This window comes from Falco cherrug, chromosome 1, assembly GCF_023634085.1.
Source record: "Falco cherrug isolate bFalChe1 chromosome 1, bFalChe1.pri, whole genome shotgun sequence".
Taxonomy (NCBI): domain Eukaryota; kingdom Metazoa; phylum Chordata; class Aves; order Falconiformes; family Falconidae; genus Falco; species Falco cherrug.
Genome location: NC_073697.1, coordinates 55,674,002 through 55,691,397, shown reverse-complemented (window position 1 = coordinate 55,691,397; position 17,396 = coordinate 55,674,002). Strand labels below are relative to the sequence as shown.

Here is a 17,396-nt window from a genome sequence, read left to right as displayed (position 1 = left end):
GAAAAAAACCCAAACTTTTAAAGTATTTTCAAATCAAACTACTAGAAATCAGATCAGATAACAGTATAAACCTCTAGAAGCTTACGCAGTACAAGTATCAGAGTAGATATGTGTTTAAGGCAACCAAAATAAACTAAATGCTCTGTGTTCATGTCGTGCACAGGAAGAAATTCACATCCTGATTGCCTCAGCTTGAGGCAGAATTTTACCTGTTAAAGAAGTCAGACCCATACAGGTAGCAGCTACAGCCACACTCAGAACTGCTGCAGCATCCTCCAGTAACACCACATTTGTACTAGGATCACGACTCTGCACAACTGCATATACAACAACAAAAATTACATTGCTTTGGAAAGCTTTACTTTACTACATTATGCACAGTACTTAAGCTACACTAACATCAGCAACTTAAAAGAAAAATTTCTGTAAGTATAGAAGAGTAAACTCAATTTCTGCATACGCACACAATTCTGGAAGCATTCATTAATACAAGGAACAAGCCCTGTGCCAATTACAGAAGCTTCCCTAAAATGTTTGAAAAAATTAAAGGGGCACTTATCCTGAAAAATGCAAGTAGTTTAGTAGAAGTATCTAAGTAGCATTACTTAAATCAACAGGTTTTCATCGAATTTGTCAAATGTATTTATTATTACAATAGAAAGCAGATCAATAAAGCAAGGGGAAAGGAAAATCAGACAAAACTGTTTTGATCCTTATGCAAATACTGGTAAATAGATTCTGTTTTAAATAATCACATACCTTACTGCTATAACGACACATACCATATTGATAAAATGACAGACCCTTGGCTCGAGCACTCCTGCGAATTTCATTTATAGCAACAAGAAGGGTAGCTGAAACAACACCAAAGTAGTTACTGAAAATGGTTAGCGGCAAAAAGACCTGTTTCCATTTTGAAGAGGGGGAATTTTTCTTTATATCATAGTACAAGATCATCAAGAAAGCTCCAATTATTGATACTTTGAATAATGACAAAGCATAAAGTTACCTTATTTTCTACCTGTCTCCCCCATACAAATCAGAACAGCTATATCCACTGACAGTTTAATACCAAAAGGAATTCTACGTATACTTTCCAAGTGATGTGTTCTTCAACTTCTTATTATATAGACAGATAGTAATTTTTTCCCACTTTTTCTTTTTTGTTTGTTTACAACACAAGTATGTGCAACAGAGTGCAAAACTACTGTGTAAGCAAGGACCAATTATTACTGTAACTACTCATATTGTACACTTGGACATTAAAAAAATAAATAGAACTGTTTCTTGAAACTGCATACCTCCTTCAGATACCAGTGACCCTGCTAAAATGCAGTATGCCTGTATGAAAAAAAAAAAAAAGTCTCAATTATTATGTTATATGCATATTTGTACAGATCTCTTCACCATAGACTATCCAAATGCAGCATTCCAGAACCTCATTACCCACTGTGCTGTGTAGGTGTCCCTAAACAGAAGGCAGCCAACAATATTTGAATTGTGCAATATATTGTAAAGTGGGAAAGGAGGACCTCTTGGGAGATGTGAAGGGAAGATGCAGGGTTTAAAAAACAGCTCATTTTGCTGTAAGTTCAGCTACAGTTTAACATGATTCTTTTTCTTAAAAACATTCTCAATAAGGATGGTTTGAGTTAATTGTGCTGGGATTCAAACTGACTCAGGAAGTGAATTTCAGACTGTGCCATTACTTTCTATTAAGTCACCAGAGTTAGATACAATATCAAACAAGATCAGCTTACCCAGAGAAGAGATTCTATAGGATGAGGGTGGAGTAAACCTATGATCCCATGATACCAAGAAAGTCCTGCACCCATCATGAAAATGCCCACCCCACTAATTAGGGAGGCAATATAGCGCATGTTTGTGAAACCATACCTAGATGAAAACAAAGAAAGTGATTTAGGAAAGTAAGATTCTGTATCTCTGCAAACATAGCTACAAGTTTTTCCATGTCTGAAATTACCATCATAGGACTGGACATCTATCTAAAACAAAGCTGCTAAATCCAACCTAATACAAGGAAAAGAAAAGCCACTTGGAAAAGGGTACCTAGAACATGCAAGGACATCAAGCATAGATATCTAATTCATTTTTAAACAAGCTATTTACACAGCTGTATTAGCTCTTGTGCAAAGACTATGGGTTTTACTACCGTTAAAAAAAAAAAAATCAAACCAATAGTCATGTCACTTTTACATTTTATTGAAATGCTACTTCTAAATGAAAACTTTAGCCTTATATCCAGCCAGTCTACGTATTTTAAAATACTAATTTAAAGGGAATAAAGCTTGTGACACCTTTAAGCAGCTCAGCTAACTACACACATTCAAGGCTTGCAGTTTTTAAAAACAGTGGGAAGAGCTAAGGCAGTATTTAGGAGTGTACCTTTATTCCCTTTTTTTTTTTTTTTTTTTTTTTTTTTTTTTATTAACTGGTACTAGAAACCATACATTTCTTTAGCAATACTGAAAAACCAGTAGTACAAAAGACTACACTGAGGAAGAAGGGAAAAAAGTGAGGGAGGGGAAGGAGATACAATGAATATTTAGACAAATTTAAGATTAAAATATTTTTCAAATTATCTGACGTTTTTAATGCAGAAAAGCTTAATTAATTCTGTACATTAGGTGTATTTCGAACTAGTGCTTACAGTATGACTGCTCAAACATGTGAAGTGTAAAGCAGGTCAATACCAAGAAAGTATCATAGAGAATACAGCTTCTAACTTTCATAAGTTGTAAGAACTTGTCAATAATATCCCTATTACTCAGATAAAAACAAAGAGCAGTTGGTCACACACATCTCCTTATGATACAAGTGGCTGCCTTGCAGAAAAGCACTTTGTTGAAAACAGAAAAAGGGCAGTATTTCTTGTTTCTAAAAGATCTCGCCATTCACGTGAACAGTGCTTAAAAACAAAGTAAATCTATCCACTGGAAGAGGTAGAAGAGTCCAAAATAACTTGAAGAAGTAATGTAAATTAAAACCGTATCAAAAAACATACCACTGAAAAATAAAATAAAATAAAAAACCAGTAAATATAACATGCATCAAGCCACTGAAGCTGCAACTCCTGCAGTTTGGAAGAAATCTCTTTCCATATTTTATCTATTGTAAAATCAGAAACAATGCATTTCAGAAATTATACAAAATGGCAGATTAAAAAGAACAAGATGACACACAAACAATAACTGATCTTACTCCTCTATATAATTACCAAAATCATTATTTACTCAAAAAGCTTACGGATGACTAGGGTCTGGCGTCCTTGCAGACTGACTGATGCCCAAAGCTAGCAATGCCTAATTAGGACAAATGGAAAAAAACCTTTGTTATTAAAAATAAATTTAGAAACCTTTATCAACTGAACTTGAAAGATAAAGGCAGATGCAGTTTGCTTATCTGCACATATGCTTTGTAACTGATACTTTATTAGAGCTGGAATATAATCCTCAAAATCTGTCATCAAAATCTACCACCCAAAAAAAATTGTTAATTATACCTATATGTAAGTATTTCTATAGTGTGTGTCTGTGTGTGTGTGGATATATATATAATTACTGTTAATTATAATTTTAGAATTGCAACTGAAAGTGAACATTACATGCAATCACAAGTGTTGTTGATCTGCTTCAATGTGAAGGAATGAAGTTGTTCAGGAAACACAGCTATTTAAATAAATCCCTCTTGAAAAGAAATTATACTGAGACTATGGTGATGGCATTCTACATTTAAAGCAATAATTTTACACTGCAGCTTCTTTCAGTAGTGAACTTCGTATTCTCCAAACTGTAGAAAAGAATTATTTTGAAGTAAGATAGCAGGAGGTTTTTATTTCTAAATGGCCTGTTTGGCATATATTTAATTAGGATGTATTACACTATTGATGCAGTAAGTTATAAATCTACACCTTAATTCTGTGAAGCATGTGCTTTGTTTTAGGACTATGAATTATTGAAACATAATAACAAGTATTAAAATTTAGACACTTCAGTCTTCACAGCAGCAAGCTGCTTTGAGGCAGCAAGGTTTCTCCTGTTTTTTCCCAAAACCACATACTCGAATATTTGAGCAAAAACCCCAGGCATTTCCAGTGGAACATTTAACTTTCACATTTAAAAACCAGAATAGCTCTTCCACACATAAGTGGTCAATAATGCCACTATCAAACTTGGTTCACCTATAAATTGACACACTGGGCCAAATGAGTATCACACACTAAGGCTGCCTCCCCATAAATTTAAGTATTATCAATTGAGTGAGTAGCACCCTTCCCTTCACTTTACAGCTGGAATAGGTGAAAGTTTGTGTAAACCCATTTACAGAAAAATAGCAAACAAAATGTGAGTCCTCAAATCAGTCGTTCTGGACAGAGAAGCATACCAGGTACAACTGAAGCAAAAAGGTATCCCAAACTATTTTATAATGCTTTTTAAGATATTAAGTCTGCTCTAATGTTCCATACATTCTTTAAAATTGGAGAGGCATAAGACTGTTGCGTTTTATATGAGGCACAAGCTATCCAAGGAATCCTTGCGTGAGTTGCAGGATGGTTTCAGCCACTCATTTTTAGGTGGGTTTTTTTGTTTCCAAAGCCTTGCTATACCAAAAACTGCAACAAGAAAGATTATTTCTCCATTGAGAGGAGAAATTTAAAGGTCTTGTAATGTATGCCTCAAGCATGCTAAAGAAAATAGTGGAAAAACGAGCATTAATTTTGTCCCTGCATACTAATATTACTTGTCCAGCTCTGAGTCTGCCGTACCACCTCCCAAAGTAAATGTGCCAGGTATGTGGCTACTTGTGCTGTAAGAGGCTGCTAAGGCAGTCTAGAAATAGAAAAAAAAACAGAGAGGGTCATATTCTCATTATTCTACCAAGAGATGACTAAGCAACAAAGTCTGTCATTCTATTACAACAACGAACAGGAAAAGTATTTGAAATATGAACCAAAATAAGAAAGAGGTATACTTTGTACATCATCTTAGTTTCAAGTCCCACTTATCTATGAAGTAGCCAAGTGTAAGTCTGCTTACAACAACTCTTCTCTTTCAACTCACTTCTAAAAAAACTTCAGAATCTAACTTTTTTTTTTTTTTTTGCTTTCAAGTGTAATACAACTACTCTAAGTATCTATCTTTATTCCTGAAAAACTATTACAAGTGTTAACTTAAGCAGAATGGAAAAAAATACTCACCTGGTTACATGTGTCTGCTAAAGAATGTATGGCTTCTGAAAACATACTTGCAGAACCCGTGTAAACCCAAGCAAGTAGCTTAAAGAAGAAGTTCAACCCATTTCTGAAAACAAAGCAAAGAAATAAACTAAACGCCAACAGAATATCTGGTCCTTAATATTCTCAGCAAAACCACAAGTGCTGTACAATCATGCATCACCTACTGGCAAGTAGTGAAACCAAGTGTCAATTTAATCACTAAGTGTCAATTTAATCATTAGAGGCAAATACAACATACAGATTTTCTGCATGGTTACTATTGCAAAGCTCTTTCAACTAAACTTGATATGTAAAGATATACACTTTACTTTTGCAAACTAGTTAATTTCTAAGCAGTTCCAATACGTTACACTTCCTGAAAACTACCATCACATTCACTACTCAGAACAACTAACTGCCTATTCAACAGGAGAATACAAGCCGTAAAAATTTCCTTTTCTCGTTCTTCAGTCCTTTCACTCCTATACATTCCCTTCCAATCCTGGATGGAGTGCAAGGTTCCCCACTTCAATCTCAGCTTGGGCAATTCAAACAAACATAAGACAACAGACAGGAAGACAAGGCTGTCATTAGATTACACTGAAAAATTATCTATGGAATTTTTCCATTAAGATGTCCAGGGTGACCTGTCAAGTCTTTTTTAGGCTACAAGCTCACTGGACTGTGAGCATTGTGTTATGTTGTACAGAGAAAGGTAACAGCACTAAAATGCCAGTCCACATTCTCACTTCAAACATTCATTACCAGGTTACAATCATGTTGCAAAGAAAATCATACCAGAGGATTGTAACATTCTCCTTTACCTTTTTTAATACACTTCAATTTAGCTTACTGGCAATTTTAAAAAGTATTCAAATGCAATTACGTGTTATAAATAAGTATTAACAACATCTTGTAGCTGCAGTTTTGAACAACCACATGCCAAGAAACAATATTTATAAAGTTAGAGGAAGCACGAGTCCAGCCCCTTGATATACACAAAACTATACACTTAATTAAGTAACATGCATTGTCAAGGTCATCCTTAAAGAATTTTTGTGAGACTACATCCACTCCTTCAAGCAAGAGGTAGCACTGTTTTCTATACCTCCGTTCACCCATGGACCTGAATGTGCTTTACAATTTTTAATTCAGTCTCATTACCTCATGAGATGGTAAAGCATCACCATAACTTACAGGTAAGAAGTATAAATAATGCATAAGTTAGCGGACAACCCAAGAAGAAAGGAAGGCTGTTTTAACACTAAACCATAATTTAAACTCCCTGTGTTAATTACAAGTTCTTCCAACTCACAGCGTAGTGCATCTTTAGCACAGAAAGAAAAATACATTGAATGAGATTCATGAGCACAGTCTCTTGACTTTTGTATTATTCTTCTCAATGTTGTATTAAGGGAGTTAACAGCTTATCTGAAGGTACAATTCAGCTGTGGGGCCCTCAACTCTTCAGATAATACAACAGGCACTCAGCTTATGTTTTATTGCACCCCTACAAATTCCGAATCTGTGGGGGGATTTGACGTCCTAAAAATCTAAAAAGAAGCCACACTAAGATTTTTGAAAAATTCACAGGTTTTATGGCAAGTAAATTTTAGTCATCATTTCCTGAGAAAAACTCAATATACTTCTATGTATTTCATGCCAGAGAGTCTCTGTTCATTTGCTTTACATCTGGATCATTAGTTTAGTTTTGTTTCATTCAAACTTGTAAGGCATGTGAAAGGCAAAAACCTCTCCTAAAATATCCCACTTTCAGTTAGAGAGGAAAAGAGCTGAATAACAGCAGAAAAAGAAAAGTGAATTCTTTTTGTTGGTTATATGGAAGATTGTTTAAAACATATGAAAAGCTTCCTTGCAAGAAGGAGCAAGAAAAAAGGAAAACTTCAAATGCCTGCCTCTCCATGTCCTTCAAGATTTCAGTTTTCACTTTAATAAACTGTTTAGTCTGATCAACTTCAAAAAATTTGCTCTTCTATGATCAGAGATATATTCTATCCCTGATCTCTACATATTGATGGATGTATTTACCTAAAACCTTTCCTGCCAATAATGAATAAACAAATTTATTAACTTCAGTTACAGAGACACACAGTTATCTTTAGCTTGAATACAGACTGTTCTAATTTCCAGGATAATAAAAATAAATCGTTTTATACTTGCATAAACAAAACATTTATTTTTAACTTACATGCAAATAGCTACCATCACCACCTTCCCTGGTCCCTTGAAGAACATAGCTGCTGCACTGGAGCGTGGCTATATAAAGAAATAAGAGATTATTAAAATAAAATGACCATATATTGACCTCATGAAGGACCTACCATACAAATTATTAAATAAAATCTTTGCATTGCCCTGTACTACCAAATTGAAGCTACAGTCCTTGAAGCCTACTAATTTACTGCTGCATTCTCACCCAAACTGCAGTTGGGTGTTACACATTTGTACAAATGGATGGCTATAAAAAGGATAAACCTAAAAGGCCTCCAGCAAGGGCCACTGCAACCGTAAGGACAGGAGCCAGCTGTGCAGCAGAAAGATTATCACAGCAGAGCCACTGGATCTAGGGAATGGGTCTGCTTAAGCAAAGAGGAAGGGCCAGAGCACAGTGTTCATGTTTGGGGTTTTTTTCCTTGGGAAAATTATTTCATTTCTTTAAATTAACAATATATTTACTATACATGTTTATAGGCTATAGATGAAATCACTAATACACCTGCGATCTTTTTAATAAGACAATTGACTGAAAAAAAAACCAACCACAAACCACACCCCACCTTACTCGTGGACTACACTGCCACAGTAGGAACACATTTAAACTGGCATCGAAACATTTACCACTACATTACAATCAGGAATAGATCTGGTATATTACGGTGCAAATAAATGTTCAAATAAAATCGTTAGTTAAGCTTATGCAACCATTTCACAACTTTTTTACTTCAAAAGATGTCAGTACATCTCATGGCATTTTTCTAGACAAAAACTTTAAAACACATCTTACCTTAGTATTTCCAAAGAACTCCTTGTATTCCCTCAGCAGCCTTTGGTTTCTAAATAGGTCTGCAATACAAAATTGTTATCATGAATACATACTAGTAACCAGTAGTTTAAGGGATTGAAGTTTTGGGGTTTTTTTTAATGTAGCAGCCAACTTCTAGTAAGAGCTACATGGTCTATCTTTCTTCGTGAAAAACTCCTCTCCTAATATTTTTAATCAGAACCACCTAATACTATATACTAATGCAAAATGCCAAATAGAGTCTATCATGATTCTATATATCACCACCATTTCTACCAACAAAGGATGATACACAGAGAGAAAAGCCCAAAATACAGTGCACCAAATCCAGGTACTCTACTGCCCCTCTCCTGCCCCTTAACCACAAAGGAAAGGGGGAAGGATGCTACAAAGCAAGTCTCTTATCAGCATTTTTCCATCCACTAACAATGTTCAGTAACTTCAAAATAAACTTTGCTATACTACAGTATCTAGAAGCTGCAGTGCTAGATTCTCCCCTACAAAGTTATACAAAACACATTGTACGCAACAATTTAAATAGAGTAAAACAGCCAGTAGTACAAGGATAGTTTGCAAAAAAAAAAGATTACCACTTCAAGTATACATGTTTCAGTATGTTATTATGACTGAGTATTATTTTAATCTCATTTTTTTAATTGTCCAAGAATTATTCTGCTTGGTCGCTAAAAATTTTGAAGCTACTGACTGCACCCTCAGTACACACACTTACAGGTACCTTAACAAGTACCTGCAGCTCTAACCCTTTTACTAGGAGCATGTTCCAGTGGCACAATAGTTTCAAAGAAATTAACAAGACCTCTAATTTTAAGGTGCATAATTGGAATAAGTACCTTGAAGTACTATTGCTTCTCCTGTGATTTTAACTGACTAGACAGATCAAAATCCATTACAAGCTACTGATATGACTGTACCTGTTACTGATAATACCAGCAAGGATGACAACAATGATATTAAGCAAAAAGATGATTTGGGGGTGTTTCCCCCCTCCCCTTCTGAAGCATAAAGGAAAGCTGAATTACTTTCAAAGGAAAAATAAATGAGTAATGGTATAGTATAAAAATCTGGATTGGTTTTAAGTCTTCCCAAAGCTCTCAATAAAAAAAAAAAATCTGAAACCATTGAAGATGTTAATCATAATCTAAAAATTGAACCCCCCAAAGAATGACTACAGATCTCAACTGGATGTATATTCTTGCTATATCAGATAGATGACAAAACGTAAGATAGTAACAGACTATATCTGCATAAATAGTTAACATGTTACTCTAACACTATGCTATAAAACTTTATCAGCAGTTGCCAATTCAAAATTTGTACGTTGATGAAATAATGTAACATCTAGTGGATTTCTAACAATTACTCTGTTGTTTAAATTTGAAGTTATCTGAAAACTCTATACTCACTTTCTCTGTACTTGATTTCTGCCTCTTTACGTCGTTTTCTTTCTCTAGCAAGAGCCTCTGGACTACCCCACACTTCAAGAGATCTGCAAAGAGTAAAAGCACCTTAACAGCGGTTCTATTTCAGCAATTTCTTTGCAGTTTGACATTACAAATGCCTTTCGTAAAAGCAAAACATTACATCATTCTTTCTGATAGGAAGCCATGCAGACTACTTTACAGAATAAAAAGCTGGGCAAGAGGAGGCTAAGGACAAGCACTTAAGCTTTGGACACATGAAACATGCCCTCCAATTTTACTTACACCATGTAATTATTACAATAACGGGGATATAAAATGTGTTCTGACAGAAAATAGAAAACATTATTGCCTTTTCACATTGTAAACCTGATTTTTAAAAGGTTTTTCTCTCTCTCATATAATCCATTTTAAACAATCCTAACATTTTCCTTCATAAAAATGTTCTTACTTTGCCTCTACATCTGATCTCAGGTACACAGTGAATGTCTCAATGTCATCGTGGGGGCTTCGTCGTCTAATTTTCCTCAGCTGGTCTAGATCACTAAGGAAAGTGGACAAACAGTTTAGTGCAAGAAAAAGTTCATATTATTCTAATTTTACTTTTATATCTGGGTGATCTTCCACAATTTTAATATTATTGCTTTGCAGTAAAAAAACCTGAAGTTGTTTACTTGAGACAAACAGAACAGATTCACCACATGAAGCAAGCAATCCCTAGGATGTAATAAAAACCACTGTTTTCTCCACACTCAGAAGTTCAAATCATGTCCTCACAATATGAAATACTATACATGGAAGACAATGTAATAAAAACTGAATAATAAAACATCCAAGGAATGATCTGCATGTAAATAATAATGTGCACAAATCCTAAACAAGAGGGTTCATGGCTTAATGTCTCTACATGGAAATCGTTAAGTCATGTGACATGAAAATTTAAGGAATTTAATTTCAAAACCTACACAGCCCACACAAGCCGCAAAAGGTTTGAAATAAACCTATTTCGGGGAACTGATAAATTTCCTGTGCTGAGCTCCACATTAGGGCATCTACGTTAAGAAGCATCAGGGATTTTATTTATTATTTTTTTAAATAAAACAGAACATTTCATTTTTAGCCCAACCAATTATCCAGTCCCTTTTTCTTCCCTCCCTTTTGGTCAATCCAGGAAAACTTTACCAAGTTATTTCTCTGCACAGCAAGCCAATTATGACAAAAACATGGAAGAGGACTAAGCATAACTTGTTACTGGATTTTCTGCAAAGACCAAGTCTAGCAACGTACACTGTATGTAAAAGCTGGGCGGAACAGTGTCAGCATAAGAAGTTGCTAAGCCTTTAGATTTAATATGGGTCACACATTCACATATCCAACATGCATGAAATCTGACAGACACTTCAACTACAGCAATACTCAGTCAGACCTGCTGGCAGGCATGGCACGTAGTAAAAGGCAGTAAATATGAATCAAGTAACAACAGTTAGGTCACAATGAATAAGATCATATTATATTTTATTCCAAAGTACAGAGCCCATGTAACATGAAGTTTCCACTGATCTTTTAGAAGTGTTCACATCATCACAACCTCAATATGCTGAAACGAAAGTTATTTGCCTTACCCCCTGCAACCAGCTGCTTTAGAGGTGGACTCCCCCCAGTTAGATTTATGGTCACATTAAGTACAAATAAACTCCATTAAGAAGCAAGTACAAAAACATGTAAACTGCAACTTCCTAACCCACTGTAACAGTAAGTAAACAAGAACTAACTTCAGCCAGTTATGATTATGTATACCACAAAAGCATTTAGAAAAAGTTGCTGTGCAAAAATCACTCTGCAATCACAAGTACTTCTGAAGCACATACAAATATTCACCATTTAAATTTCAACTCAAGCCCATCATACCTGGATTTAAGACAAAACTCATTTATTGCTCTGACTCCAGTGATGAAGTTATTCTGTGTGTATTTTGGTCCATACTCTCTTTTTTTAAGGACTGCTTTCACTTAAAAACAGAAATGGATAAGCAAGTTAAGCCACAGGTGGAGACCATAGCAGAAACTTCAAAAGGTAATTCAATCTAGTGTCGTATTACACCTCTAAGCGGAGATCTGAAAAACAATACTTGTCAATGAGACAGAAAACTTACAGCAAAGAGAAAGGAATATTCTTCATTGTAGAAATGAGTAAAAGTAGAATGATTTACCTCGAAAAATGCTACTTGCTACATTGTAGTTCACAGCTCTCAAACATCCCACACACTTAACTGCCATGGTCAGCTACTGCTCCAACTCTGATGTCAGAGATCGTGTTTGGCTACTACGATAGATTTCAAATATGGCAATTGGAAACCCTCATCCTAGCAACTGAAACAGCAACTTAGAGCTCCACATCTTTTTCCAACACTTAACCAACTGTACCTTCTGCAGATAGGATTTTTGACCTTTGCAGACTATACAGAGAACAGAGACAGACTGTACACATTGTTTTTCTCACCTACTACTTTCAAAATTAGCACACTTAATATGGCCATTTATAAAAATTAAAAATCTATATTATTTATAATGCTTTGAATTTCTAGAAGGTGTACTCTGATCACATCAGATTTTCATGCTCAAGGAAAAGAATACCACACGTATTCAGAAAAAGGATGAATGGAATTTTAAATTTATGCCATTACTCCTTGCTGGTCTATACGTACGTAACTTCATCTTATCTTCAAAACTAAGTCACTACATACTCACCTCCGTTAAAAACGTTACACTTAGTAGTAGAAGAGTTACAACTGTTGAAAGGTATAACATTACAGAACACAACTGAAAACACAATGCTCAAATTCTGCAGATGAGAAAACTTATGAGCGCACGTGAACTTCTTGTATATAACAGGACTGATAAGACTTCTAGTTAAGTCCAAAACTTCTCCTTTAATCACAGGATACTTACAGAAAGATACTGCTTTTAAAGACTTTGAGAAAAATTTTCTCAGAGCTCTACATTGCCTTATTTCTGAGTCTTGAAGGCTTAAAGGTAAAATATATTGCTTGACACTCAACAATGCACTAACACTTCAAATATTGCTATTTACCATAATAATATTTCTGTCATCCAGTTTGAACTTAAACAGTTTTAGTATTTGAGTAATCACATGCATCCCACAATGCTCCTGAGCAAAGGTGACAAAGAAAATTAGAGATTTCCTAACAACAGTCCATCATTAACTAAAGCTAGAACAGGATGAACATTTTTAAACAAGAATGCTTCCCATTTCTTTTTATTTGAAACAGGTATATATCCAAAGTGTATTGACCTTAGTGAAACATAACTTGTGGATTTATCAAACACTTAACTAATCCATCTTTCAGAAATGCAGGTAAATTTCACTAAAAGAAAATACTGTAACCAAATGCTCACTGCAGAGTATCTCAACAATCCTACCCCTAGTTCAAATAACTGTATAAAACCGGTGCTAAACAGGGGGAATCAATTTGGTATTTTCAAGAGAAGGACAAAGCCCAATAAAAATGATGTAAATAAAATACTTTAAATAGCACAAATTTTTAAGATCAGTGACCCTTTGAAAACGTTGTCTTACTAATACTTGGATCATTAAGTTTCTAAGTCACAGCAGCATCTGAAGACCAGAATTCCACATTCTAGACACTATCAAAATCTTTAACATAAACATTCTTGCTTGCATGTCTATAACCTACAGAGCCAAAACTCTCTTCTCACTGAAGGATGTATCTATTTTTACAATTATTTCACAATCTAATTTCTCCTATCTACCTTGTATGTTCTCCTTGCATGCATGCACTAAGTGACAAGAGACCCAAAGAAATTTACGTAAAGGATGTAGACAAGAGTGTACAGAAAAAAGACAGAGACAGAGTCGCTGATGTCACCTTATAACCAGCAAGTACTATCACTTGATGTTTCTTTACATTTGGGGAAAGACAGAAGGAATCTTGATATAGTTTCAGTCTGCTGAATCACTTTCACTTGAGAGAATATATTATTTTTTTTGATGGAGTTTGAAGAGAAGTGGTAACTTCTATTTTGGTAAAGTTCTTTCCATACATAAAAGGCTAGGAGAGATCAAAAACCCCAAAAAGATGGGTTTTTAATAGGATAAATCTCACAACGTAACAAAAACTACTGGAGTGAAGATGGAGTGAAATAAGTCATGATAAATTAAAAACATGAAACTTAGTTATGTTCTTATTTTATCTGCTTATGTTTTTAAACCATGTAACTAAAGACAAAAACATGTACTTATTTGTATTGGGTTTGTGAAACAAGGTTTTAGTGGAGGGGGCTACAAGGGTGGCTTCTGTGAAGAAGCTGCCCCTATGTCTGATGGAGCCAATGCCAGCCAGCTCCAAGACAGAACCCTGACACTGCCCAACACTGAGCCCATCAGTGACAGTGGTAGCACCTCTGGGATAGCACATTTAATGGGGCGGGCGCAGTGGGAGTGGGGAGAGACTGCACAACTGCAGCCAAAGAGAAAAGTGAGAACATGTGAGAGCAACAGCCCTGCAGACACCCAGGTCAGTGAAGAAGGAAGGGGAGAAGGTGCTCCAGGCACCAGAGCAGGTATTCCCCGGCAGCCTGTGATGAAGACACGGTGGGGCAGGCTGTGCCCTTCAGCCCATGGAGGTCTACAGTGGAGCAGATATCCATCTGCAGCTGAGGGAGGACCCCACACTGGAGCAGGTGTGTGCCTGAAGGAGGCTGTGACCTCGTGGGAAGCCTGTGCTGGAGCAGGGGCCTGGCAGGACCTGTGGATCCATGGAGAGAGGAGCCCAGGCTGGAGCAGGGTTGCTGGCAGGGCTTGTGATCCTGTAGGGGAGCCAGGCTGGGGCAGTCTACTCCTGAAGGACTGAACCCTGTGGAAGGGACCCATGCTGGAGTAGTTCATGAAGAACTATAGTCAATGGGAAGGACTCACGTTGAAGAAGTTCATGGAGGACCGTCTCCCATGGGAGGGACCCCACACTGAAGCAGGGGAAGACTGTGATGAGCCCTTTCCCTAAGGAGGAAGAAGTGGCAGAGACAACCTGTGATGAACTGACTGCAACCCCCATTCCTTATCCCCCTGCACGGCTAGGGGGAGGAGGCAGAAAAAATCAAGAGTAAAGTTAAGCCTGGGGTAGAAGAAGAAGCTGTTTTAAGATTCAGTTTTTATTTCTCATTACCCTATCCTGATTTGACTGGTAATAAATTCAACTGATTTGCCCAAGTTGAGTTTGTTTTGCCCATGACAGTAATTGCTGAGTGATTTTTTTTTTTACTCCCTGTCCTTATCTCAACCCACAAGCCTTTTGTTATATTTTTTCTTGCCTGTGTTTAGTTGAGGAGGGTAGTGATAGAGCAGCTTTGATGGGCACCTGGCATTCAGCTATGGTCAACCCACCACATCACTACTACAGGAACAAATGGGAACATCGCAGGATTCAGATTAGGCAGTTCATGTGGTCAAAATATATTTAGAAGCAACACTGATTAGATTAACTCAGCAATAAGAAGGAACAGAGGAAGACTTAGAACAACAAACAGGGGAAGATCAAGTATTCAGCTTAGCCACATTAAGACTGAGACGGTGAATGGACATGCCTAGAAAACAAATAAGTGTTTTCCTGACAAACTCATCAGCTTAAATGAAACAAAAACAGACGCAGAAGAGCAAGTAATTAGAAAGAATACTGCTATATTTAATTTTTCAGGAACCATTTTCAAACAAATGGGTACCAAACAAAGCCTACATACGAATGTGTTTTAAAACGTTATTCACTAACTTGTTATACAATTGAAGAGGAACCACAGTTTCCTTACACATAACTTTTTTTTACTACTAGCAGACAGTAGTGAAGCTTCAATACAGTAAGTATTACTTTACCTTTTACTTGGATTGGCTCTTTAAGGAAAGACTGGTTTAGGCCTGCATTGGTGGTATCTTGTCCTGTAAGATAAAAATAAAGCTCACTGGAAATATGGAAGTACCTACTTTTCTTATTGGGAAAGAGTTTGGTTGACATAAAATAAGAATATATCTTAAAATTGTTTCCCATCCTGACAATAAAAAACATTTTTGCGATACTTCCAACATTTAACAGTCTCAAAATAAAAGACAGAAATTGTAAAAAATAAATAACAAAATAAGAAATTTAATGGAGCATAGATCAATAAACTCATAGCAGCCTGCAGAAGAGCACCAACTTGCAACATAGTTCAGAAAAGTATCCTGAAGTTTTAAAAAAATATTTTAACAGTGTACTTACAGCCTGTGCCAATTTTTATGCAAAATTTAAATAATTTTAGGTAATAAATTATATATAGTTTATGGTTGCTGATCACCCAAGCTTCATAGAGCTTTCAAGCTGTAATTCAGTTTTAAAGGACTAAAGCTTTTTCACTTACAAAAAGCTAGTTCCTTAAAATACAGAATATTTAAACTAAAATCCTCAGCTCTCATGTTACAAGCTAGAATTAGAATGAAAACAAAGTATTTTAGCTGGTTCTGAAACTTGAGGATATGATTCAATGCGAAGTCACTGAAAAATAATTTACAATACTGTTAAGTGAATCTTAGTATTTGGAAAATAATAAATTCCAGTAATTTCTGTGAGATTTCTACTTAGAAATCAGAAGTACTACTTAAAGATGCCATATTTGTATTTTCATCTGCTACATCTCAACATAGCTTTCAGAACAAAAACCTTATGATTCTAGCATGTTGAATCAACATACCCACTCTTTTGTGACCTAACACACTTCTAACACTGCAGGTTTTCCATTAACAAAATTAACACTGTTGTTATTGAAAATTGTATTTTTTTAAAAAATCAAAAATTTTCGAGCAGGTTTGTGTTGATTAATGAGATACTGCTAGCTTAACACGCTACTTGAATTACTCAGAGGTCAGATATTCTTGAAGGTTGGACTACATAACTATCTTTCCATCAGGCAATTAATTACTGCCCTAACAGCAACTGAGGACTAAGGCCAATAACAATCCAAGCATACTTTCTTGGAAAAATAACACTTATAAGTTTATGAAACTGATCTTAATACACCACAAAAAAGGCCGGACCATAAATAACTAGCATTCCTAAAACAGTAATCCCTATCAGTCGTTGTTTGACTTGAAAACAACATCAAAAAACCCTTTGCTGTTCCTTTCCTTTCTTTTCTTACCTGGTTTAAAGCACCAGACAGCCAATCTATTAATTTTCATGATAAAAATCTTCAGCTAAGATTGCTTAGCAAAAACGGAGTAGTAGCTTCTTTTCAGAAACTGTGTGCAACCATTGGTTATTAAAAGAAGTATCACCAACACCATTTAACAAAAGATTGGGTCATAAGATTTTGGGGGAGGGGGGCAGCAGACAAATAAAAATTTAGATACTTTTGTATGCACAGAGATTGATGTACATCAAATACCCTCTTACAGTTTACCACCTTGGCCTAGAGACTGGACAAAAATAGCAGTGCATGAGTGAGAAAAAAAATATGCAGAGGCTGATATGATAGATTATTTCAAGATTAATGCATTAATATTTTCAATATCACATTAACAAGAAAAGCATTTCCCAAGTTTACTGATAAAGAAATGAAGGTCCAAAAGAGGTCATTATTTGCTAAATATTTAAGTTACTGGACAAGTATGGCAA

At 35.7% G+C, this 17,396-nt stretch overlaps 1 protein-coding gene across 2 annotated transcripts in view; it reads right to left on the bottom strand.

Moving 5' to 3' along the window:
• SLC30A9 (solute carrier family 30 member 9) overlaps nucleotides 1–17,396 on the bottom strand; it is a 36,071-nt gene that overhangs the window by 14,706 nt on the left and 3,969 nt on the right. For both annotated transcript variants that reach the window (XM_055700719.1, XM_055700711.1), the window contains exons 3-14: nucleotides 15,623–15,685; nucleotides 11,627–11,726; nucleotides 10,170–10,262; nucleotides 9,704–9,786; nucleotides 8,262–8,320; nucleotides 7,446–7,513; nucleotides 5,219–5,321; nucleotides 3,268–3,323; nucleotides 1,761–1,896; nucleotides 1,302–1,341; nucleotides 783–854; nucleotides 210–317 (exon numbers count right to left, since the gene is read on the bottom strand). In XM_055700719.1, coding sequence (XP_055556694.1) covers nucleotides 210–317; nucleotides 783–854; nucleotides 1,302–1,341; nucleotides 1,761–1,896; nucleotides 3,268–3,323; nucleotides 5,219–5,321; nucleotides 7,446–7,513; nucleotides 8,262–8,320; nucleotides 9,704–9,786; nucleotides 10,170–10,262; nucleotides 11,627–11,726; nucleotides 15,623–15,685 — 981 coding nt within the window. The remainder of the gene's footprint in view (nucleotides 1–209; nucleotides 318–782; nucleotides 855–1,301; nucleotides 1,342–1,760; nucleotides 1,897–3,267; nucleotides 3,324–5,218; nucleotides 5,322–7,445; nucleotides 7,514–8,261; nucleotides 8,321–9,703; nucleotides 9,787–10,169; nucleotides 10,263–11,626; nucleotides 11,727–15,622; nucleotides 15,686–17,396) is intronic.